At 30.0% G+C, this 24,686-nt stretch overlaps 3 protein-coding genes, 1 long non-coding RNA gene and 1 other non-coding gene across 8 annotated transcripts; 1 reads left to right on the top strand and 4 right to left on the bottom strand.

Moving 5' to 3' along the window:
• Nucleotides 1-94: 94 nt before the first annotated feature.
• On the bottom strand, nt 95-2,901 carry LOC122566863 (60S acidic ribosomal protein P2). Its single transcript, XM_043724720.1, has 4 exons — nt 2,773-2,901; nt 2,019-2,191; nt 336-437; nt 95-264 (listed from the first exon to the last, which is right to left on the bottom strand). The coding sequence occupies exons 2-4, from the start codon at nt 2,188-2,190 to the stop codon at nt 194-196; spliced, it is 345 nt and encodes a 114-aa protein (XP_043580655.1). The 5' UTR covers nt 2,191; nt 2,773-2,901; the 3' UTR covers nt 95-193.
• On the bottom strand, nt 2,258-2,330 carry LOC122567263. Its single transcript, XR_006316741.1, has one exon. It is a non-coding gene; the product is annotated as a small nucleolar RNA Me28S-Am982 (small nucleolar RNA).
• A 321-nt stretch (nt 2,902-3,222) lies between the features above and the next one.
• On the top strand, nt 3,223-4,005 carry LOC122567067. Its single transcript, XR_006316687.1, has 2 exons — nt 3,223-3,649; nt 3,715-4,005. It is a non-coding gene; the product is annotated as an uncharacterized LOC122567067 (long non-coding RNA).
• Nucleotides 4,006-4,553: 548 nt separating this feature from the next.
• Nucleotides 4,554-12,356, bottom strand: LOC122567066 (ATP-binding cassette sub-family G member 1-like). 4 transcript variants are annotated; one of them, XM_043725157.1, is made up of 13 exons: nt 10,516-12,356; nt 10,394-10,408; nt 10,157-10,319; nt 8,668-8,785; nt 8,130-8,319; nt 7,653-7,798; nt 7,333-7,571; nt 7,053-7,255; nt 6,805-6,973; nt 6,413-6,513; nt 6,140-6,295; nt 5,778-6,018; nt 4,554-5,697 (listed from the first exon to the last, which is right to left on the bottom strand). In XM_043725157.1, the coding sequence occupies exons 3-13, from the start codon at nt 10,299-10,301 to the stop codon at nt 5,525-5,527; spliced, it is 1,881 nt and encodes a 626-aa protein (XP_043581092.1). In that variant the 5' UTR covers nt 10,302-10,319; nt 10,394-10,408; nt 10,516-12,356; the 3' UTR covers nt 4,554-5,524. The 4 variants fall into 4 exon arrangements, with proteins under 4 accessions (XP_043581092.1, XP_043581093.1, XP_043581094.1 ...); XM_043725159.1 differs by lacking the exons at nt 10,394-10,408; nt 10,516-12,356 and adding exons at nt 9,404-9,626; nt 9,968-9,999 and having other exon boundaries at nt 4,556-5,697; nt 10,157-10,276; XM_043725158.1 differs by having other exon boundaries at nt 4,555-5,697; nt 10,157-10,408; nt 10,725-12,356.
• A 127-nt stretch (nt 12,357-12,483) lies between these two features.
• On the bottom strand, nt 12,484-23,417 carry LOC122567065 (ATP-binding cassette sub-family G member 4). The gene is made up of 12 exons (XM_043725156.1): nt 23,082-23,417; nt 22,276-22,623; nt 19,346-19,463; nt 18,683-18,872; nt 18,416-18,561; nt 15,695-15,933; nt 15,327-15,623; nt 15,012-15,169; nt 14,739-14,907; nt 14,559-14,659; nt 14,126-14,467; nt 12,484-13,971 (listed from the first exon to the last, which is right to left on the bottom strand). Exons 2-12 carry the CDS (start codon nt 22,466-22,468, stop codon nt 13,813-13,815), a joined length of 2,112 nt encoding a protein of 703 aa, XP_043581091.1. The 5' UTR covers nt 22,469-22,623; nt 23,082-23,417; the 3' UTR covers nt 12,484-13,812.
• Between the last annotated feature and the right edge of the window lie 1,269 nt (nt 23,418-24,686).

Raw genomic sequence — 24,686 nt, forward strand, 5'->3', positions numbered from 1 at the left:
AAAGTACGTTAAGTATATTGCAATATTAATTCAAAAAATTTGAGGTCTATAGATATTTATAACTATTCGACAATATATACACACAAAACACATATACATTAAAAATAAAATTTATTTCATTTCCAGAGCTGTTGTCAAAACTGTATAATACATATGTTGCACAAATATTATACAGATATTATTGTTGATCATTTTAATCAAAAAGACCGAAACCCATGTCGTCGTCTTCCGATTCAGATTCCTCTTTCGCTGGCTTTTTCTCTTCTGTAAACAGAAATTATGTGAATAATTTTTACATAATTTCTAATTGTATTATATATTCATATAACATTTACCTTTCTTTTCTTCAGCCGGGGCTGCTGCACCTCCTGCAGGTGCAGCATCTGCACTAACAGCTACAGCACCACCAACTGGCATGGATAATAATTTTTCCATCCCTGAAAGAATCAAACATCTTTTTGTTAAAAATGACCTGTGTTAGTAGAATGTCGAATAATATTAATACATTGATACCAATGAAACAAAACAGTTTTTAATTAATTTGACAAAACATTATTTCCAAAACAAAACAAACCATGTTAAGATAAAAATAGATATAGACAAGTCATTCAAAAGTCTTACTGATCAACTCTATAAATTGGAACATAGAGAAAAATTGCGATTATAAACATTATTTTTAAAAATATATCTTGAAATTTGCAATTATTTATGTCATTTCTTTGTAATAAATAGGTTCGTGAAAATAAGCCCTTTGTTTCTTAACCCTTTGCGCTCAAGAGGAGATTCAATTGTTACAGCGTTTGAAAAGCAAGCAATGGCGAGTGAGAAGCAAGTCTCTGTTTATGCTAGATTTCGTCATCGACAATTAATGATAGCACAGTATTTTTCGTAAATAGGTTCCTTAGCTCTTTATGTTCTTTGTTAGGAAGTGTGAAGTGTCACACTTTGAAATGGAGGTAAGATATTTAGTCTCAAATTCCTCCAAAACCATGGTTCTGACTTCTCCTACATTAGTTCGGATTCTACGATCATGGTAGTATAGCTTAGAAGCCCTAAAAAATGGATTTCGGAAATGAAATTTGGTCAAATGAAGATGAATTTGATTTTGAATTGTTGAGAGACGAGATTGATTGTATTCATGAAGGAATTATTGATAAAGAAAATATGAAAGCAGTGATGGAGATAGTGACATAGTATTAAGTGTAAGAAATCGAAAGATTAGAATAATCTTCTAATAAAAAAAAAATTAGAATAATTAGATAGTGAATCCAAAAGTGACAGTGATGCCCCACAATATCCTAATAATTCAGAATGGGCACCTTTTGAAGAATCTAGCGAAATACCGCAGAGAATAAAATTCATAGCCGACGAAATACCTGGAAGGCCACAGGTATCCTCAAATGTTGAACCATTGAATTTTTTAAAGATATTTCTTATCGATAAATCAAATAATAACTGAAACAAACGGTTATGTTGCAAAAAAGATATAAGAGGGAGAACATTGTTATAACGTTCAATTTGGCAAATATGACATAATGTCACCAAAGAAAAATTTTGGCCAAAGTAAGTATGCATCTTGATGAATGCTTCATAAATTATCATACAAAAAATACAGAAATTAATATCACAAAATCATATTTTTTAAAATTGTAAATTTTTAAAAATAAATTATTAGAATATAATGTTTTTGTAAATTAATTTGTGTATATAATCATTTTATGTTACCTGTAAGACACTCATCACATATGCGCAAAATCATCTGGAGTTGTTACTTCACCAGACTAAAAGAGTCATTAAACGCAAAGGGTTAAAATATTGAATGTGTATCTGACAAAACAAACTTGATGAAATTGAAAAATTCATATAAAATAGAGCTGATTAATTTAACTTCTGACAAACTCACATAATAATCATTTCTTTTATAGATATCAGTAAAAAAGATATTTTAAACATTGAATTATTTCATAGTTTATCTATACATATGTATGTGTTAATATTTAAATTTAAAGAAGCTGTACCTTGTGCGATAAGTTCATCTACTGATTTTCCATTCAGTTCAGAGATGACTTTCTTAAGCTTTTCTGTATCGGCTTCAATTCCAACGGATGATAAAATTTTTTCAATATCATTTTGACTAGGAGATGCTTTCCCTCCCAGGGTAGCTAAAAGATAAGCGGCCACGTAACGCATTCTGAAATAAGAAACACATTTTGAATGCTCTTTTGAATTTAATATCTCGTCATTATTTATATTGATCAGTTTCTTTCAGCAAGAAATTGCCATCACAGTTCTCAGTCGAAAGATGGTGATTATTTATATCATCATATACAGTGCATATTAGTATTATACGTAAGTGAATTTGGAAACAAATAACATTCGTTTATCAAGAAAAATAATTAGCATTAGATATATAGGAATCTAAATATAATTTTTTACGTCTCCTTATACTGAAATCTATTTTTGCGTTTCAGATACTATTAACTATACACAGAGTGTATATTTGTATAATTAATTATTTGTGTAATAATTTGTACAATTACATAATATTGAAATAATAAAACTTGAGAAATATAATAATATAATTAACTATATTAGAAAAATTATGAATTACAAATACACGTGAATAATGAAATCTTTACTGTATCGTAAATCATCTTGTAATGTAATATATTATATTATAAATAAATTTAATTATTTAATATATGAATAGGTGGCACACTTAAAATGAACAATATTATTTATTATAAATTACGTTGAAATACATATATTTACCTTTAAGCCTTGCGACACGAAACGTGTACACGCTCAAAAAGAAAAGTACGTCCACTTCGACGCGTTGATAGAAGTAAAGAACATAGAACACCAAACTTTGAAGGAAGGAAACATTTATATCTATTGAAACGCCATCTATCGTACACAAATACAATATTAAATTTCCAACTTATATAATTTTTATTTCTACAATAATATGAATTTACATAATAAAAAAAATTGATATATATATAACACTCTCAGGACAAAAATATTATTATTAAATAAAAGTATAATTATCATTTATTGTCGCTTGGCAGGAATTAAATATTACATACTTCTTTTTTTTTTTGTTCTTTTATAACTTTTATTATTACGTTTAGTTACAAGAGTTACAAATTAATGTTATTAATTGAAACACTAATTTAAAATTAATTCTAAATTATTTTATTTGATATACATATTTGGTGATTTCAAGTTCAAGTTCTAGTTTATTTTTTCTCTTGGTTAACAATATTGGCTCCAAGAGATGGCGTTTGATGATTTGAGCTTGAGTTTATTTTTTCCCTTGTTTTACCAAAGAAAAAATGAAAGTGCTCACGCCCACGATCATATAAATAGGTCTCGACACTTGCTAGGGAAAACCGTATGAAAATTGAGTCGTGTTACAGTCGTGAAAAATCATCATGGAAGGTTAATAAAGTACACGATCTTACGAAGGTAGAAGAAATGAAAAGAGTGTCCCTATCTCTGTTTGAGATATTCATAGCGTGTCAAGGGTGCGCAGAACGAGAACCTTCTTGTCTTCCATGTTGGTTTTTCACGAGTTAGTTACGACTCAATTTTCGAATGATTTTTCCTAAGCTTCGGCAAAGAGGAAATCTCCTCTTTGGCTTTGGTATATGAGTCTCAAGACCTGTTTATATAATCGTGCTTACGCCAATTATTATAGTATTTCCACAGTACAGGTGCTACACCAAGCGGTCAAATGCTGGAAGATGTTCCACGCTATATATACAAGAACCTATTTACATAGTTCCACCGCAAACGAGATATAATCGCCTGTGTGTCCACTCTACAGAATCTATTTCATTGTACGCTTCTACGGAAAAGTTCATACTTTTCTATCCGATAAAAACACTTATTAGAATAACAAAATCGCACAATAATTACACTAAGTTACCTCAGAATGAGAACTCAATTGTTTATTAAATTTATTTTAGAAAAATTAATAAATATATTTTTATATCTTTATACATTCTTTTAATATTAATATTATATTTTCTTAAATATTAAATTTTTACAATTTATTTTGATAAATTTTTGATTATTTTTATTTATTATAATACGTCTGCATATTCTTACAATTTTGCAGATGAAAATTGTAATTAAAATATTTAAAACATAAGGAACTGCTGTACCAAGAACATAATTCTTTCTTGATTAATTTTTTAAAAATAAAAGACCATACATTCGAATTCTTTTGGGACTGTTTACTATGAACCTAAAATATTGAATGAACATACAACCAACTCATCCGAGATTTCACAGTTCTTGCCGTCTCCTTGTTAATCATAACTGTATAGAGTATAAATATTTCTGTCTCTTTTTTACTTTGACTCCCCTCCCGCCCTTGTCTTTTTTAATATCATAAAAAAAAAGAATTTAGTTAAACAATATTGCATCGGATAACAATTAGCATTAGCAAACAATAGATGAGAGTGATACATACATATGTATTACTAACTTAGTTATAAATAAATTATTAAAAATTCTCTTTCCTTTTTTTATATTCCTCTTGAAACTCACTCATTTATTTACAAGAAAAGTTAGGAATATCAAATTTTTTTCGAATATTAGATGTTAATTGTTAGAATTGGAAGAATTATTAGATCTTAATGTTACAATTGTATGTTTGTTTCATGAATAAAACTTACATTAGGATGTTTCGATATACCTTTACTCGTCATAACAGAATTATCATTATTATTTGATTATATCTTATGTCGCTTATTTGTATCTGCTAAACTCTATTTTATATACATTTCATGTATGTGAACGTTTCGTTTTCCAAATATTTTCGTCGCTCAATAACCGGACGACGCCAATGCTATAAATGTATGTATATATGTACTTGCATTTTTCTATTCGATATTCTCGAATTTAGTCTTCAACACTAATATCACTCGATAATCGAAATTGAGAATTTGAAAATTACAGTTTGAATAATATGAGAACTGCGTAACTTTTATATATTTTAAAATACAATAATATAATACCTTTGCGTTTCTGTGAAATTTCAACATGGTAATATATTAACAATTTTTTATTGAGGGCTATTATTAATGATTCTTCATTATTATGCATTTATCGCTATTTATTACCATTTATCATTACTGCTTTATTAATGAAGAGGTTCAGTAGATTATTCTATTAACATTTCATAAATCAATCTCTTTATAATATTGCGTCCAGTATTACAAAATATATCCAATAATGAAATAAAAGGAAACAAAATGCTATTATTGTAAATACTTTAAACTTTTCAGATCATTTTATTGATTGCACCTAATTAGTGGCAGAATGAACAAAATCATTTAAAATCACTAGTAGCCATGGATTTGCTTATATGTAATTACAATATAAGTTCATTAAATTAAATTTAGTTATGTGATCTTCTTTTCATCACATTCGGAAAAAAATCATAAAAGATCGAGATTACTTTTTTGAAAATAATATTTTGTATATTTCTACTATAAAATAAGACTAGGTTTTAATTGTCGATGTTAAAATGATTTTTTATTATCCTTCCAATGAGACGAACTGCTTGAAACATTTTATTCGGCTTAAGTCGTTGTCTAAGCAAATAATAGGAGAGAGCCCTTAGACAGATAAGGATAATTATTAAAGCGATAATGTCAACCCAAAAAACCACATGTTCCATCTCTGAAACAATAATTAAGACATTGTATCATAGCAAATAATATATTTTGAATTCTTTTAAATACTTTTAGGAGACTACTTACTCATTGTTAGTAAAACTTGTCGAGGTGTTCCGAAGGGGCAGAATATTTCCGCAGGCGAACAGTATAGCTTTTCTCTGTTGTAACCGTACAAAGCAACTACAAGACCTTCTATACCATATCGAATGTAACTTAGATACATTATGAGTTTACGATAGATAGATAAACTTTCCGTTTCACCGATTCCTTGTATAGCTACCAACACTAGTGGAGTGGAAATTACAGGCCCAACAAATGTACCATTCTAAAAGATAATTAACGTTAGAGAGAATAGTCAAGATTTCGAAATATTAGTTGGTAATCGTCAATTAGCTCACGGTGTTATAGTATTATCATTACTAATAAAGGGATAATACGAAACATACCACGATGTTCAGCGTGCTGGCTATAACTAATGCCATACTTTCTGCGATAAACGCGCACATGAAGCAAATACTAAAAAACATTGCGCATCTGGACAACTCCAGAGGTTGATTTGTGATCACATATACCATCAATAAATATATCGATGATAGTAATATCTGCAACGTCGATTTGTTGATTAGAACGTTGTTTCGCTTCTAAGTGATTTATAAAGTTGCCATATTGTATAACTTTTGATGAAATCCAATATGCCATTACCTGCAATATGTTCTTACCTGTCCAGGTATATTAACTATTGTAAATGCACAATAATAGGGACTCAAATCGTACCACATGTTGAAATATTCTCGTTTAACCAATTGCACTTCCGAAGGAACTGTAATTTTAAAATTATCTAAAAAGTATGATCGAATTTGAAGAAAACAACAATGAAAATTGGTAAGATAATAGAGGATAATCGATCGAAAATGTAGTCGAACATTCAGCCGGACGTTCTTTCATATTCTACCATTCAAAGGATTCTTAGCAACTTGTTAATTATTTGTTAATTAATTAATTTTTAATTGTATAGTAATGTTATTATCCATTAGGCAGTTCAACCTATCCTTTTTAAATAAACGCACATTAAGAATCATCGATTCACCTCATATAATTATTGTTTCCTTACAGTGCATTAATACCGGTGACATAGGTACATAGAGGAGAATTATCAAACAAGCAAAGCAGAAAGTAAAATTGGATAAGGTTTTTGACCCGTCGTTTCCAATGTTTAAAAATAAACTACCGACGACGAAGCCCAGGAATATATATAAACTTATTTTTAAGTACATATAACTCTGCAAAATAATAGCATTTGTTACGTTACATATTTCTTCCAAAATCTTCCGTTCATTAAATTTTATAATTACTTTGCACCTTATTTCTACCTAACTGTAATAACATTCTTTTCGATAGAACAACAAATTGTTTGAACCAGGACACTTTCGATATTTTTGCTTTGTATTGAAATTCGAACCTCGTTCGTCGAGAAACAGGAACGATAGGAAATTCCGTGTCCACAGCATTTATCATTCGACTTATCCATTCTGAACCATATTCGCCCGCAGATATTTCTATCACTGTAACGATAACAGTTTAGTTTTCGAGCGATATATGAATTCGGCCAATAAATAAAGTTAATTAGCTTATTATTTACCAAAATCGGCAGGATTATAGTGTTTTGGGCATTCGATACCAATTTGTCGAACAAATGGTACTAGATTATGTACAGTGCTTCTATAGATACATTGGCCAGCGGCTATAACATAAATGTGGTCGAATTTTGCGAAAATGCTTGCACTTGGAGTATGGAGGGAGCAGATTATCGTTCTCCCCAGTCGCACCAAAGATTTTAAAAGGTCGGTACACTGTGCAGCTGATATTTCATCTAGTCCTCTAGAAATTGAATGGGTGGATTGTAGAGCAATCATTGAAATTTCATTATTTCTTCCTTAATAAACGACATAAAGTACTCACGTAGTTGGTTCGTCAAGAAACACAACAGGAGGATTACTCACGAGTTCCAAAGCGATCGAAAGTCTTTTTCTTTCCCCACCCGATAGACATTCGGTAGTTGTATCTTTCGCATGACGTAATCGCAAAATATTTAGAATTTCATCTATCTAAAATTATGTAAATGTTTAGTAGTGGATATAGTGGATTGATACTATGTCAATAATTCATAGATTTCAACAAATTTTTAAAAAGCTAGTATCATTATGTCGAAATGCTTGGATCTCTTGTTTCAAGACTGTCATTGAGTGCGCGACGATAATATAAAAAATGTGCGCGATGAAATGTATTCTGAGTATTCCGAGAACATAATTTAAGGTTGCGTACAAGAATGGCATTTTTAACCAAACAGATTTCTCCTGATATTTTTTACATACACCATACGAAAGAAATATGTTTTTGTTCTTATGCAATTGTATTGCTAACGCGTAAAATGCTTACAGCGATCGATTTTGCTTTTTGGGAAATGTTGTCAAGTTTCAAATCTACAGCAAATTGCATTGCCTCTTGTACTGTAAGCCATGGTTGAAGAAGGTCTTCTTGCATTATGTAACATGACATTTTTTTAAAATAATTCTCGTCTCGTGTTTGTCCATTGATACTTATGTGTCCCGTAACGCTATCAGCCGATCTGAAAACGTTAGCTTTGATTTTAAAATCGAAAAAAGTAAAAAATGATGAAAATAGAATTGTTAGTCGTGTATCTATGATAGCGAGCAACTAAGCTATCGATCTTAACTTAGACAGAGTGTTTACTTATTTATTGTAAAGTCTACGACGTAAACCGTGCGGTCAATGACCTTCGACATGCTGATTGCGCTTTTAAGCAGAATAGTCTAATTTAAACTTCATTAAAAGCATACGGATAACGCGTCGTGACGATAAATTTTTCATATATTCATTTGAATACAATTGCTCAATGCATTTATTAATTTTACATTACATGTAAGTACTTTATTCTAGTTATGTGAAACATTACTTGTATCCTGCGAGAATATTTAATAAGGTGGATTTTCCGGCGCCTGATGGACCTAATATAGCGGTTAATTCTCCAGATTTAAATTGTCCACAAATTCCTCTTAATATAACTTTTGTACCTAAGACATATGAGAATAGAACATTTCATTATTTTACAATGTTATACAAAAAGAATACAAAGTAGATACACTATAAATACAAAGCAGATACATTATCGAGATGAAAAATAGATGAAAGTTCTATGCATAATTTTCTGATAATATCCGATGATAAACAAGTATTGTAACATAATTAAACAAAATTTCGAAGAAAATATAACATGATATAGTTTCCTGAATAATTTTAGTATTTTTCCATGCAGTTCTTTAATTATTTGCATACGGTACATATTTATCATGTTGAAGTGACGAAAGATATTAAAATCTTGTATTATATAAAACTACACATTTTTATTCAACGGTCCAATGAATCAAGATTAATCCATGACCTTTTTATTTTATTTATTTAATTATCGAATCAGTGAATAATTTATCTTCCTAATGTATTATTGCATGACAAAATACCTATTTTAATAAGATTTATCTTGGACAAGTATTAACGTATCATACTTAACTTGTTTACTGTAATACCAATAATTAAAAAATTATACAGCAATAAAATTTGTTTTTGCTATCCTAGATTCAAATATGATTATCTTATACATATTTACTTTTTGTATTACATAACATCTACTGTACCTTTATCGAATCGATTGACTTAAGCATGATAGCGTTGATGTGTTTAACTTAATTTGCATCTTTTGCTTTTTAGAATTGTAACTGATTGTGAGGTACGCATTAAACGATTCCATTTTAGATGTGTTTTATGTATACAATATGCATGCTTTGTTTAAAAAATTGATCTTCTCAATTATGTTCAGAACGAATATACCTTTTCTTATTTAAAAGCACTTAATTATATCTTTAAATAAAATAAAACAAGCATAAGATGTTTTATTCAAGTATAATATTGTTATTTGTAAGTAGAAAGATTATAAACATAATAGAACTATAGAAAATAAGTCACGGAGTGGATACAGCGCCAAAACGATTAAAACCACAACAAAACTAAAAGACTTTTATAGAATCTTTTTACCCGATAATTTTATAAGAATAATTTTCTTTATCATTGAATCGTAAAGGAATTTTAAGAAATTTTTAAGGAATCAATGTTTCGAGTAGACATTTTTGAGTTCTTAATCTATTATTATCTTTCTTTTGAAGGCATATTATTAAAATTGCAATGTAGAATATCAAATATACTTTTTCACGGATATGTTTCAGACGAAACGGAGCTGAAATAAAAAAATGAAAAATTGCAATATATATTTATTTTAAACAGATTTGTTCTACTAGAGCATAAGAAAATATTTAGTACTTAAATTATAAAATAAGATTTTAATACTTCAATTATTGTATTCAAACAGTATAGCAATATTTATATTATCGTACCTTTTCTACCACAAGGTACTGTATAAGTTAAGTCATTGAATTCGATGTCAATAGGGGTTGTTATTTTTGAATATGATGGTGATACTGGGGTGTTTTGCATTCCATCGCTGCTCTGCTTCTCCTTGCACTCCGATTTTGTGGACATGATTGATCAGTAATTTCACTAATTTATATCCACTTTGTTCAGATCATTATTCAAAATACGTAAGTACCTTCCTCATACGTTGAATAACTTACCGCGTTAAAAATTCCCTAGTGAGTTTATAAAAACATTTTCAAAAATTTTAAAAATTCGATTACGTTCTATGAAATTATTTGTGATCGAGGTTGACGATGGTAAACAATAAACTTTCACGAACCTTTCATAAATGATTACGAAACATTTTTATGGATAAATCGATCAAGTATGAGCATCCATTTAGATAAATTTCACTCAATTAATTAAGTCAAATACACATAATTAGAAATAGCAGCAAGATTTATCGAAAACGAGTTAATAAACGTGTAATGGTCAGAGCAACACGAATTTTAAAATTATTGAAGATCTAAAACATTAATAAGGCCATACGGTTTTCTGTTTAGAAGAGAGTCACTGAATGAAAATGGGAATACTCGTAGGGACAGTCGAACGCTCAGTACACGGCAGATCGTTGTAAAAGACTGAAGTTGAAATAGCTTTAACCGTCTCCCTATTCTTAACATTATACGTACATGAATGTATCGGGTGGTACTATAACGATATTGTACATTACTACATTTCTACATTCTGAAACGAAGTAATTTGTAATTGAAACTCATATACGTTAAGAAATAACTTCCTCTATGATAGCTTACATGATTGAAAACAAAGATATATTGTAACAAAGAAACCATCAAAAAATACGCGCAAAGTCCAGTGTGAATCATACTATGCACAATGTTCGTATATGTTTCATAGATACGATATACATATGTATAATGTATTACGCATCGTGATAACGAACCAAGATAAAGAGAAAGTATTGTCGCTATAAAAAAGCAGTAACTAAATTTCAAGTTTCATCTTTTCACCTACTTGCCATTAATCAAATATATAAATATATTCAACTGTAGAAAACCTATTGGTATACTTTCATCTACAAAATATGCAGCAATATTTTCTTAACATTGTCCTTTTTACATTGTTTCAATAAAAACGAATAACATTCTTTGTAGCATGTATTCTTTCCATAATCTTGTTATTCTTCTTTATTTACATTCAAACACGTTTTATATAACTTCTCGATTGTTTTCTTTAGTTATTTTTCATAACACAAAAAGTAAAAGCAATGTATTAATATTTATTGTAGTATTTCGTAAAATATCGCGATATTGATTGAAGCGTACCGTAAAATAGAAATATTAATAAATGCGCATTTAACTTCCCATTATTAGTTATTTATTGTCAATATTATCTAGATTAAGTTGCATATGTGCTACTTGTTCTGTATATATGTACTATGTATACTGCGATTTCTTTTCATGTTAAAAATAATACCACGCTAAACAAGTATAAGCTTCAGAATCTTGAAGTGTAACTGTTGCAAATTATAATTGAAATCAAATTCTAATATACATGTAACACGAAAAGACCATTTTAATTTATTTAATTTTTTTATTAAAGTAATGTAACCAGCAAATGCGTTAAAAGACTGATAAATACCAATCCAAACCATTAGAAAATAGGGAGTTTTTCAAAAAGCAATAAGAAGGAGCATGAAGCGATGGAGACAATAAGCTCATAATTCACTAATATACTACATGGAAAATAGGTATAAGATTTGGATACACAACCATACGTTTTAATATCTCCTTGGATTTAAAAACTAAATTACTACGTTTGATACGGAATAAACACCTTATGTAAATGATACTTATACATACTTATATAAAGAAGGAAAATTACCACTATTCCATGAAATTAATCAAATGATAATTGAGAAAATAGTCTTAAGCATAACATAATAATATTACCGCGATGTAATTATTGCAAATATGATGACCATGTTATACACATAATTTCATACACATGAATAATGATACACTTTTAATAGCGATATTCATTTCATTTGTTATTTTTTTATCATTTTATATTTTATCTTTATTTCCTTTTTCATAAATTGTAGCTCTTTATTTTATTATAATTTATTATATTATATTATATTTAATATAATTTATTTTATTATAATTCGCTAAAGTGAAATTGTGTAAAAAAATTTAGATTCACCAATACATCCATTTTGAAAACCAAGAAATGTAACTTTCCTATATTTTGTAATAATATATGATAAATGTTTAAACTAGCGATATTATGAAAGGCATACTTTTATTTGTAATAAACATACGTTATAAAATACAACGAATATTATGTCAATTCAGCACAAGTGCGTGCATTCGCATGACGATATTATAAAATATATTATATATTGTATATATATATACATGTATATTGATCGGAATCGATCAGGTAAACATTTTACATATAAACATGTATAATTCATCCCATTTGTGTAAATAGATATAAACAGATTTTTTCATTAACGTACATTTTTTAAGTTAGTGAACATTACTAACATATTACAAATAAAACGTTTTAATTCGTTTAATTTAATTTTTGTTTTGCATCAACAACCGATATCGTAATTCCTAAACTTTGAAAATTGAAAAACGAATTTAGATTAGGACTGTTGACAAAATTGTCTCCCTTAAGGCGTTTAAAGTACTCTATGTATTTTTTACGTAATTTATACTTTTACAAAAGTAAATTCGCTTTAAAGATATACACTAAAGCCAAGAGTTACATCAATTGGAAGAGTTGTGAATGTACAACTTCGGTAGACTTATTCTAAATCTTAAGTTTTCAAATATACAATGATGCTGGGGACGTATTGCCAAAATTTAACACATGAGATACGTGATAAGATAAACCTGACAAGGTATTTACTATTTCAGACATTATCCTGAATAGAAAAACATCAATTTATGCTTCTGTGTTAAAATTAAAGATACACCGTATCGTATTTGTTTTGTGTTATTTTTCTGCATTTTTAAACTCACAGCCATAGGCAGATAAAAAATATGATCACTCGCGAAATGTTGTCAATTAAGGCCTCTTACTCTTTTCAATGTATAGAACTGCAGAGTTTTGTGGGTGTTCATTTATAGTCAGACGCAGTAAATTTAATCCCTTTCCTAGCTATCGTTTTGTAAATTGATAATAGACACACTAATGATCAATTTGAGATCACTGTATACGTTCATGCACATTTCCTAAAGTTGTTGTGTTATATAACAAAATGGATACAAAAAATGTAGATAATTATGGCCGCAATAGTTACCACAGAATTATTATCGTAAAACTAACAAAGAATAAATTATATTCATGTAAATCTTATAACATCCTCAATCATAAGCATAAACAGCATGTGGTAATTCATTCTCCCGGTACATAAGGTTTTTTCGATGATTGGAAATTGTTGATGTGAACAGTTTTCGATGTCGAAGAGAAACAAAATTGTTAATCACGGATTTGTAGTGTACGATCATATGAAAAAATGCATTATTTTAATCTGTAGCGTCCATTTGGAAAAGTGTTGTACGCTATAACATTGTTAAATTGACAATAATCGTACAGTGATCTATCGTGCAGTCTTTAGTTTCCAACGAAGGAACAAATAGGCAGCAATTCGAAGTACAACGAATATCAAAAGCAAGGCAAGGATATCAAGAGTGAAATCAGCATCGAGCATATCTAATTCCTCCAACGTTGTTTCTGGGTTTTTAAAGTGGCAGTACACCTGTAAATATATGGAGTTTTATATGTATGTATATATGTGCATATATATGCATTGTTCTGAAGTTCAGATTTCTATAAATGCGTATTTTGTCAAAGTATCTAATAATAATTACTCTTATAAAGAATTTAATAAAAACAAACGAGGCACATCATACCTGGAAACATTTAAGCTTTTCTCTGCCAAAGGAGTATGTGGCCAGAGCAGTTCCTTCAAAACCATATCTAATGTAGCTTAGATAGGTAATCCATCTAAGATATACTGGAATAGCGTCAAAGCTAACGAAAAAGCCGGAGAACAAAAGAAACGGTACAGACATGACCGGTGCCAAGAATACGCCATTCTGAACATTCATTGCTGCACCAACCACTAGCCCAACCGATTGTGCAACAAAAGAAATAAGTAAACATGTTCCCAAGAACATACTGAATCGCATAATATCTGTTGGTTGACTTGTCATAAAGTACACAATCGTAACATACATAATGCAGAATATTGCCTGTGAAAAAGAAATAATATATAAATTTTCAGATTTGAAAAAGGAATACATAGCTTCACAGAGTCAAGTCACATATATCCTGCTTTTTTACCTGAAATGGTATATCTGATATGGTAATTGCTAGATAGTAGGCCTTGAGAGAATACCACCTATTAAAATTTTCTTTTAAAAGCACTGGTAGTTCTAGAGGAACTGTAAGAAATAAAATTTTTTACAAATACTATCGTAATACAAAAGAAATAAAAGAACAAATAAAGCCAATATGACTCACAAGACAATATCGTAATGGTCATAGACGTATACATAAGAAACAGCATATTAAAAAATAAAAACCCAAGGTTGCTAAGTACTTTAGCACCATCATTCCCAATATCATAATAAAGTGCGCCAATCAATAAACCTACTAAAATGTGAGCAAAAAGTCGAAGATACATAAGTGTCTAAAAAAGAAATAACATTAGAATTGTAAAATCTCTAATAACTCATGAGTCAGAGGAATAATCTTAAATAAATCAATTGATTAACTGAATTTTGATCAACTTACCCAATCTCTTCGACTAAAAAGTAAAGCTCTTTTTAAAACAATCCAGAACTGTTGACATTCCGATGTGGGGTATCTCTCTGGAGTGATTACAATTGATTCATCAAGTAAGGCTACTTCAGCATTATCCTTTTTCTCCATATCAACCGGTATCACTACATCTATTACATAAAAATAACGATTTATATAAAAGATATAATTGGTATATATTATTTAACCCTTATTACTTTAACAGCCAGTAATGCTGTCAAACATAAGTTAGCGTTTTACTCTAAAAAAGTGATAAAGGTTAATAATTTACTGGATCTCCTTATGAACCTTGTTTCGTAATATCGTTAGTTGCGTAAGATGGGATAATTCCTTTATTATTTATCTCCTTTATTTTATCCTCTTGAAACTTTTCTTCCACATTATTAACATCATTTTTATCTTTCATTTCAACGTTTTCGTCATGACCTTCACCTTTCGAAAACGAATCACTAGATACATTATTCAATCCTTCCGACTTATTTTCAGGGAATGGGTATCCTTCTCGAATATCATATTTTCCATTCTTTATAGCGTTTACCAGATTTCTGATGTTGTCACCGTATTCTCCGCACGATACTTCGATAACTTAGAATTGAATTACAGTAATCAGTATCTCTAAAGAATCTAGAAATGCACTGATATTACAAATAGCTTACTGAAAGAAGCTGGATTGTGATAACTTGGGCAGTTGAGTCCGATATTTCTAAGGAATGGAACTAACTGCGACGTAGATCCCTGATATACACATTGTCCTTCGGCTAATGTGTATAGAGAGTCAAACATTTCGAATAGCCTAGCGCTGGGCTGATGGATGGTACATATTATTGTTCTTCCTCCTCGAGCTAAGGTTTTTAAGAGCGAAATGCATTGAAAACAAGATGAAGAGTCCAAACCACTGTAAATTGATAAAACATATGTTACTTATCATCAAGCAATATTTCGAATATTTCTAAAAAAAAAAAGGATTCGAATAGCTTTTCATTGGATTTTAGAACATTTATATACATGGACGATCTTGAATCACTTTTTTCTTCCGACTTAATTACAGGGAAAAGAATTCCGGTAGACCTTCAAGAACCGGTTAAACGCCGGTTTAAGTTTTTTTTAAGTTTTAATTAATTGCATACTAAAGAATTTGTTGAAATGATTTCATAGATCAGAGTGTGTCTTCATAGAAGCAATATTGTTCAGCAAATATAAATAATAAAAGCGACTGACAGTTACAAGTATAGCGTGTAAAAAAGAATGGTATACGCGACATCAGTGAAAGCGAGAAAGTAAAAAGTTTTAAAAACTTGTTATTTGCGTACTTTCTCTTACTTCATCCTTTCATTTTGTCATTTAATGAAATTCGCTTATATATTTTTATCTTTTTTTTAATGCGTCACATTTGTGCATGTAATCATTAAACATTAGTAAATTATAATGAGTCTTAATACATTTTAGAATGTTAAGAAGACGAAAAAATGAAAATTACAAATAAGACAACGAAATTCATAGAAAAATCTCTAAAAATTTGCAAAGGTAATTCCCTGACACTGATCATGTTTTCATTCAAACGTTATATAAAGGGCAAAGAGGATTCTCTGGTATTGATGATGGTGAAAGTGAAGCTATTTGCAGGAGAAAAAGCATATCTCTTTCTGCTATGGCACATACAGTGACGAGCAAAAGTGTAAACACACTCCGCTGATTTTATGTAAAAGGCGATACTACGATTAATTTTTCAAGTAATCGGTAAAGATTAAGTAACAGTAACTACAAGCTACGTCTGATTAACGAAATGTAATAGTTCATTTTCATTAACATTAATAATGTACAGAATATTTTATAATAATTATGTTTTGAAACAATGTTTACAGTTTTGCACGTTTCGTCAGAAACGCTTATGATAGCATGCAAATGTCAGGGAAACGAAACTGTCAATAAGCACTGATTGTCCACTGTTTCGCAGTCAACTGTTCCACACCACTGTTAGATTACTTTTCAGTTTGATATGCTTAATCCAAGATGAAGTCACTTAGTGAAGATAAAAAGAACAGTATTATTTGTTTGTGTGATAAAGGTTTGTCGTTGCGGCAAATTGCAGAGAAATGTGGTGTCAGTCATACGATAGTTGCAAGAATAAGAAAAAGGTATGTTAGTGCACCAATTTCTTCACAAAACGGTAGACCGCGACTTATTTCGGATAGAGCAGCACGTGAAATTGCACACTGTATTCGGTCGGATAGTTACAAAACACCAAAAATTGTTGCTCAGGAAATCGAAATAAGTGCTAGCGAATGGACCATTCGTCGCTCTTTAAAGAGAATTGGTTTTCGAGGGAAAGAAAAAGAAAGTAAACCAGCTCTTTCAAACAAAAATATTAAATTACGAAAACAATTTGTTGACACCTACAAAGAATGGACGACCAAAGATTGGAAAAGAGTTATATGGAGTGACGAAACAAAAATTAACAGATTCGAATCCGACAGAAGGTCCTGGTATTGGATTTCATCCGAGAATAATGATCAACCAGATGATACAAAACAAACTATGAAGTTTGGAGGTGACTCAATTATGTGTTGGAGTTGCTTTACTCACAGAGGTGTTGATCCCTTAGTTCGAATCGAAGGTATAATGCGAAAAGAGCATTATTTGACCATTCTACAAAATAATTTACCTTCTGTAGTTAATTCTATTGGATATAATGAACGTGAAGTAGTATTTCAACAAGACGGGGATCCTAAGCATACTGCAAAAATAGTTAGAACCTGACTAGAAAATCAAAATTTTTCTGCGTTGAAGTGGCCAACACAAAGTCCGGATATGAATCCGATCGAAAATTTGTGGTCCATTTTGAAAAGAAGGCTGGCAAAATATAATAATCCACCTTCAGGTGTTCATGAATTATGGGAAAGAACACAACAGGAATGGTACGATATTGAACCACAAAAATAATTAAAAATTTAATTGACAATATGCCTCGTAGATTAAAAGCATTAAAAAAAAAGTAAAGGAAAGTAGACGAAATACTAGGTTGAAACTTTAATTCGACGAGTATAATTAAAGTGCAAAACTGTAAACACGGTTTGAGATGTCCATTTCTGTAAAATGTTCTGTACATTATTAATGTTAATGAAAATGAATTATTATATTTCGTTAATCAGATGCGGCTTGCAGTTACCGTTACCTAATCTTTACCGATCACCTGAAAAATTAGTCGTATTATCGCCTTTTACATAAAATCAGCGAAGTGTGTTAACACTTTTGCTCGTCACTGTATGTATTCGCATCCGAATAGATCAACATTTCAAAAACATCTCCTTTTTAAACCAGATCCCTTATCCTTTTAAATCACATTGTACAATATATTAAATACAATAAGATTTCCTTACCTAGTAGGTTCGTCGAAGAACATTATCGGAGGATTATTGACTAATTCAAGCGCAATAGAAAGCCGTTTTTTTTGTCCACCGCTCAAATTCGAAGTCATAGTTCGACGATGTTCAGATAGACCAAGTGTTTCTAGAATTTCTTGAATCTAATAAATACAAATGAATGGTATCACCAGGAAGTTCAACATTCATTCTCAATCCTCCATTCAGTAATATAGCAGCAGTAATTTTCTTGTTATCTATAGACAAAATATTTAACGAACATACCACTTCTTCCTTTTCTGCTTGGCTTACATGTAACCCAAGTTTAAGGTTTGAAGCGACCTTCATAGCTTCAGCTACAGTTAAATTCGCGTGAAGTTGATTATCTTGCATAATGTAGCATGATAATTTTCTAAAGGCACTAAAATTCCTTTCATGGCCATTCATTGTGATACTTCCTTCGGTACCTGTTGATCTAAATAAACATCCAAAATATTTTGATGTTGAATATCTATTTAATAATATTTCAATTTTGAATATCTCATGTGTATAATATCGCTAAGAAGCCGAATGACGAAAGAATATTCATAGTTATTAGAATAAATTAAATAGGAGCGATTACAAATTTTATTATCATTCGTAAGCTATCGAGCTGCTTTTTGTATCTATAATTCAGGTAAGTGTCGTGATACAAGACGGCATAATAAATAATAGTTGAATCTCATTTAGATTTAATTGACCTATGGATGGTTGAAACGGTTGGATTTTACGAATTACGTACATATTAACTAGTATTGCCTCTCTCAAGTATATTCCAACAAAAATGAACTTTAATTTTTTGTAATCTTGACAGCTTTGTTGATAGATTTTGATATTATTTTAAAAATGTATCTCTATCGTATTTATAAACGAAGAAAATTTTCGAAGAACGAATGGAGAACAACTCACTTATATCCGGTCAAGATGTTTAAAAGAGTAGATTTTCCTGCACCTGAAGGCCCCATAATAGCCGTCAGTTCTCCAGATCGTAGTCTTCCACTGACGGATTTTAAGATTGTCTTTACATCTGAAGATTAATTAATCCACACTGAAGTAAAAGTATTAAAAATATTTTTATGACTATGTCAAAAATTAAAGCCGAACGGCGCAGCAGCTATGTGTTAAAGTGAAAGTGCTCAGAATGTTAACCTTGCTAACATATCTAAAGATCATTGAAATCGATGAGGTGTCCCCTAATCTATATAATTATCAAGGGAACTAATGGCGGGATATCATTCTTTGCATAATCCATTATTTTTTCTCGTTCTGTAGTTTATATCGCAAAACTTGTTTTGTCATTCATCGTAAGCTGAGGGCTTTAGCCTTCATAGTTAGACTATCCTAATTGTAAGAATATCATTCTGCTTGTAATCAATATGTGTTATTGTATTTTTCTTCAAAATAGTCACGTTTTCAAAATAGTCTACGATATATTTTCAATTACGTATAATTTATCATTATTATATTCTAATGCGTTATATTACTATTACCCACTGTATTATATATACATATAATGTATATGTGGATGAATGTGAATTAATTTTTGTAAACCAACCTCATTTTGTAGGCGAGAAGGAAAAATTAATGAAGTAACTATCTATCTGCTACGTGATAAACCAAAACTAATACATATTATGACATTGTTGTTATATCACACAATACATCATAAGTTCCTACCCATGCGATGATTGTATGATAGTGAATTTTTTGTATACCTAACAGTATTATGAAGTTGGAGTATAAAAGTATTGAAAAATATAAAGAGTATTTATGAAGTTGGATATTACATTTGACAACGTTATGTGTAAAAAACGAAATAAAGTACGCGAATTCCGTTTTTAGTAATAACAACCCTAAATAAATTATCAAGCTTTCTACTTGAATAAATACTAATAACACACATAGTTTCACATAGCAGTACAATGTATGAAGAAATCTTTTAACCTTTATCAAGCAGTTTCTTAAGTCAGAATATTAGACTTTTATACAAGCAGTGCACCTGAACGCAATAAAAAATTAAGATGGTAAACGCATTTGAGACCTTGATTTTCCATTAACGTATAAACATTTCTCTTGCAAATGGTAATTCATTTATATTAATTAATAAATTTGTACAATGTCATCGCCAATTTCAGTAATCGCGATAATAATTTTTTGGATATTAAAAGAAAGTCAACCTCAAACAGGCTGTTCCTAGTTACGCAAAATGTGGGTTGCAAAAATATTGCTATATACATTCACTTTCTGCAAGCGGTCATATTGCCCTGATCGCTTCACTTGCAGGTGTATGCGTGTGCAGATGTATGTCACATACGAAACTACATAGCTAACAAGCAGTGTGAAAAAAATACAATTACGAGAATGAACTTTGGCCTGAAACAAAAACAGCCTTTACGTTTATTTAAGACATATCATGGTTTACTTTAAGATTCTCTCGTTCTCGTTCTCGTTCTTCTTCTCGTTTATGTGACAGGATGTCCATACTCTTTAAATATCCGTAAAAATATAAACATGTAACGTTTTATTATCCTATTTATAAGATTTGTGTACATATTATAATGAAATAATTGCTGGAGTATTATTATAAATCTCTGGTCATTGACACGTAAGCAAGCCATCGCAATGTATGGTGGCTCCTGAATTATTAATTAGGGAAAAGAGCGAAGTTTTTGGAAATATTTATATTATCTATTATAACCCTTGCCTTTTAGCTTAGGATTGCTTCCGGCTTACGTCATATTTACAGATACCTTTGTATTAACTATAACCAAAACATAATTAATAAATTATAAAATGTGAGTCTGGAATATAATTTAACCAAGTTAAATAATTTAACAAACATTTTTTAGTTACATTTCATTGTTCATTCGATTGCGAAATACAATCATAAAATTAAAGGAAAGAAAATTTCTAGAAATATTAATTGAAACAAAATGAAAATGCTAACCCGACAAATGAAACGAAGCTTTATCGCACAACTGCTGTGGTTGGAACACTAAACTGATTGGAGTATAAACTGATGATAAATGGAAGCAAAAACTTAATTTTTAGAATTATCCGTATTATTATCACCCACATTATTTGTTTTTCTTATTATATTATTGTTTCTGCTAGTGCCGGACTGCTGAAAATACTCTATTAAGAATAAGTATAATTCACACTAAAAATTATGTCGACCTGATTGAAATATTTAAAAAGATGTCAATAACGATCTCCTTTCGAGTAATAAATATACATATATATAGTATATATAGTAATAAATATATATCTATATACGATGCACTTCGGAAATCGTGATTAAAACCTTCCATCGTAACCGGTCTCTTGTAAAATTTCACTTACTAATTCCTTCACTTTAGTCAACTACGCTCTACAAATCGCATAACGTAGAAAGTAATTTTTTTCAAAGAAAATATATACACGATGACAACAAAAAGAATGGTTTAATCATCAACTAATTATTTTTGCTTTTATAAAATCAAATATTGAATATTTTGTTGTTTAGTTAATTAATTCCACTATTTGAAAATAATATACTTATATAGCCCCAGATACAAGTACTGAATTGTGTAAACGGCACTTTCACACAAATAATATTTACGTTCTTTTTATGACCAGTATCATCAAGAACCAGTTTAACTGTATAAATTTGACCAAAAGGGAACAAATAACGAAATTATTTTTTATATTCTTTTAATGTATGAAAGGATTTTGGTTCTCGTATAATACTATAACTCATAACTATAACTCATTTTTTATTGTATAGAACATGAGTCCAATGATCTTCGCTACTTAACTTAGCTGCAAATAGTATTTACAGAAAAAGTTAGCATACTTACTATTTTTGCTGCCTTCTCGCACCCTGTATGTTAAATCTGTGAATGCTAGTTCAACCGGCGGTCTTTTCGGTAGATGCGTAATCGTTTTGGGTTGTGCTGGTACAAGTTGCAAACGAATACCTGAACCATTCCTAGGTTGTAATAAAATTTCATTGGTATTATCTTCATGTGAACAATTCCCCTCAAGCTTCATTTTATATTGTAATCTTTTTTAACTTCTTATCTTGGCTTTGAAATGAAATTTAAGTAGCTGTTTCTCTTCTTATTGTCGATATTCGTTCAAATGAACCGACCTTTCCGCAGTATTACGTTTTCGTTATTGGATATGCATACAAATTCTCTCATCGCCTGAAAAATTATTTGTTTTCAACCTTAAGTTATTTATCTAGTAGGACATTATCCTTTCTTTATCACAAAATAAATATGACAAATTTTTCTTAATTAGATACATTTAAGAAGAAACTTCATTATGGATTTATTGTAATTTATAAATATTTATTTTCGTATTGAAATATAGTTGTTTCTTTGGAACGTAGAGCATGTGCTTCAAAAATCTTTTGTATAAAGACGTACAAATGACACCGGCATTGTTTATGTTAATTTAGAATGACAAAATATTTAATTTAAGCAATTCTTCAAATAGTATAATTCTACTTATTACACTCGATTTGACAACAACACATCACTTGCTGAATTTAAAATTAATTATTCTAAATAATTAATTATTCTAATTAAAATATTCTAAAGAAAATAAAGAATTGAAACAATTCAGGTTCAAATAGATTTCAAATAACGCGCGTTCTTACATTATTCAAGTAGTGACGCATGAGAAGTCGGTCAAAAAGAGACGACCATGACTTAGAAATAATAACTGCGTAGACCGTCGATTTTATCCTTGTGTCAGAAGTAAATGCATCTCAATTTCTGTGTCCCACGTCCGCGTAACACACGGCAATATCGTTCGAACAATTAAGAATAAAACACACACTCGTAGTTTTTACGATCACACATATACGTAACTATGATAAACGTTTTCAGAATTGCACGATTATAATAATAAAACGATAGATCAACAGAGGAATCAAGACAAAATCCACCCGATGCTTTCTTGACGGTGTTTAAACCTCGGTGTTTCGAGACGGACTGGCTGACTCCACCATTTAGCTGCACCGCGGCCATCACCATTGACCGTCGTTGCTTTGCTGAATGTTCTTTCTCACTCTGTTTCTCTTCCATTTCTCTCTTACTCACTCCCCTTTCCTCACCACTTCTGCCTTTTTAAGGACGCAACAAAGGATTATGATAGGGGGAACGAAGAGTTAATGTGATCAAAGTCGAGATCATGCACGACATCTTTTTAGTTGTAGTCTTCGGTAATCATTCCTTTAGTACTTATCCGCCTATTACTATTTAACCTATTTCGAATTACTTTTACACTTCAATTTCTTCCTGCTATTCTTCTAATTAGTCGATCATAGACTTATTAAACGTCAATTATTTTGATCGCGTTACAAATTTTTATAAAAGAAACATATATAGTCACAGCCACAATGACGGTGAAGCAGTAACATTATTACAATGTTTAAAGGTTCTAGCGATTGTAAAGAAACGAGTTCAATACGGCCTCCTAATAAGTCAAGATAATAGAAAACAGTGAAAAATTGAAAGGAAGTATTAAAGAATTAGAGAACATAACCCTAATGTAAAACCGGAAATTTGTCCAAACCCAAAAGGGAAGATTATGTAGAAATAAAATAAATAATAGCAAAATAATAGAAATGAGAAAGTTTTAAAATATTCTTTCATGCAACTGGTAATACCTATTCATTCATGTATAAAGAAAATCGATATCGATTATAAATTACCAAAGATCATCATTCCGATAAATTACAAATTTTGTATTATGATATATTGAACTTATCTATTATCTGCATTTATCCCCGCATTTTTTTAAAACGAATAGATTGAAGCTAATCATTGAAAAAACAATGCTTTGGAATCTGAAGTTTCACGTCACGTTCCGCTAGCGTCATCCTATCATGTAATGTATTGAATTTAAAAACGGAAAAAACATGTAGTTCGTTATTAAAGTAACAAGATTCATTGATCGTCAGGAACGAGGTTTACAAAATTATATCAGATTACTTACAAAGCAATGTAAAACAATGCCTCTTTTGATTATAGAATTTAATTAAAAATAATATTAATTACTTTGTCGAATACATGCTCATATGCCGATATCTGTATACAAACGTCATTTGACTGGATTAATATTTTCTTTAACTAGCATACAGATGAATTGTGCACAATACGTAGGTGGTTAACATTGTTGTTAGTAATAAATTATCAGATTACTAATGTTATTAATATTAGTGACTTAATTGAACGATTGAGAATCTTTCCTAAAATCA

This window comes from Bombus pyrosoma, linkage group LG4, assembly GCF_014825855.1.
Source record: "Bombus pyrosoma isolate SC7728 linkage group LG4, ASM1482585v1, whole genome shotgun sequence".
NCBI lineage: Eukaryota > Metazoa > Arthropoda > Insecta > Hymenoptera > Apidae > Bombus > Bombus pyrosoma.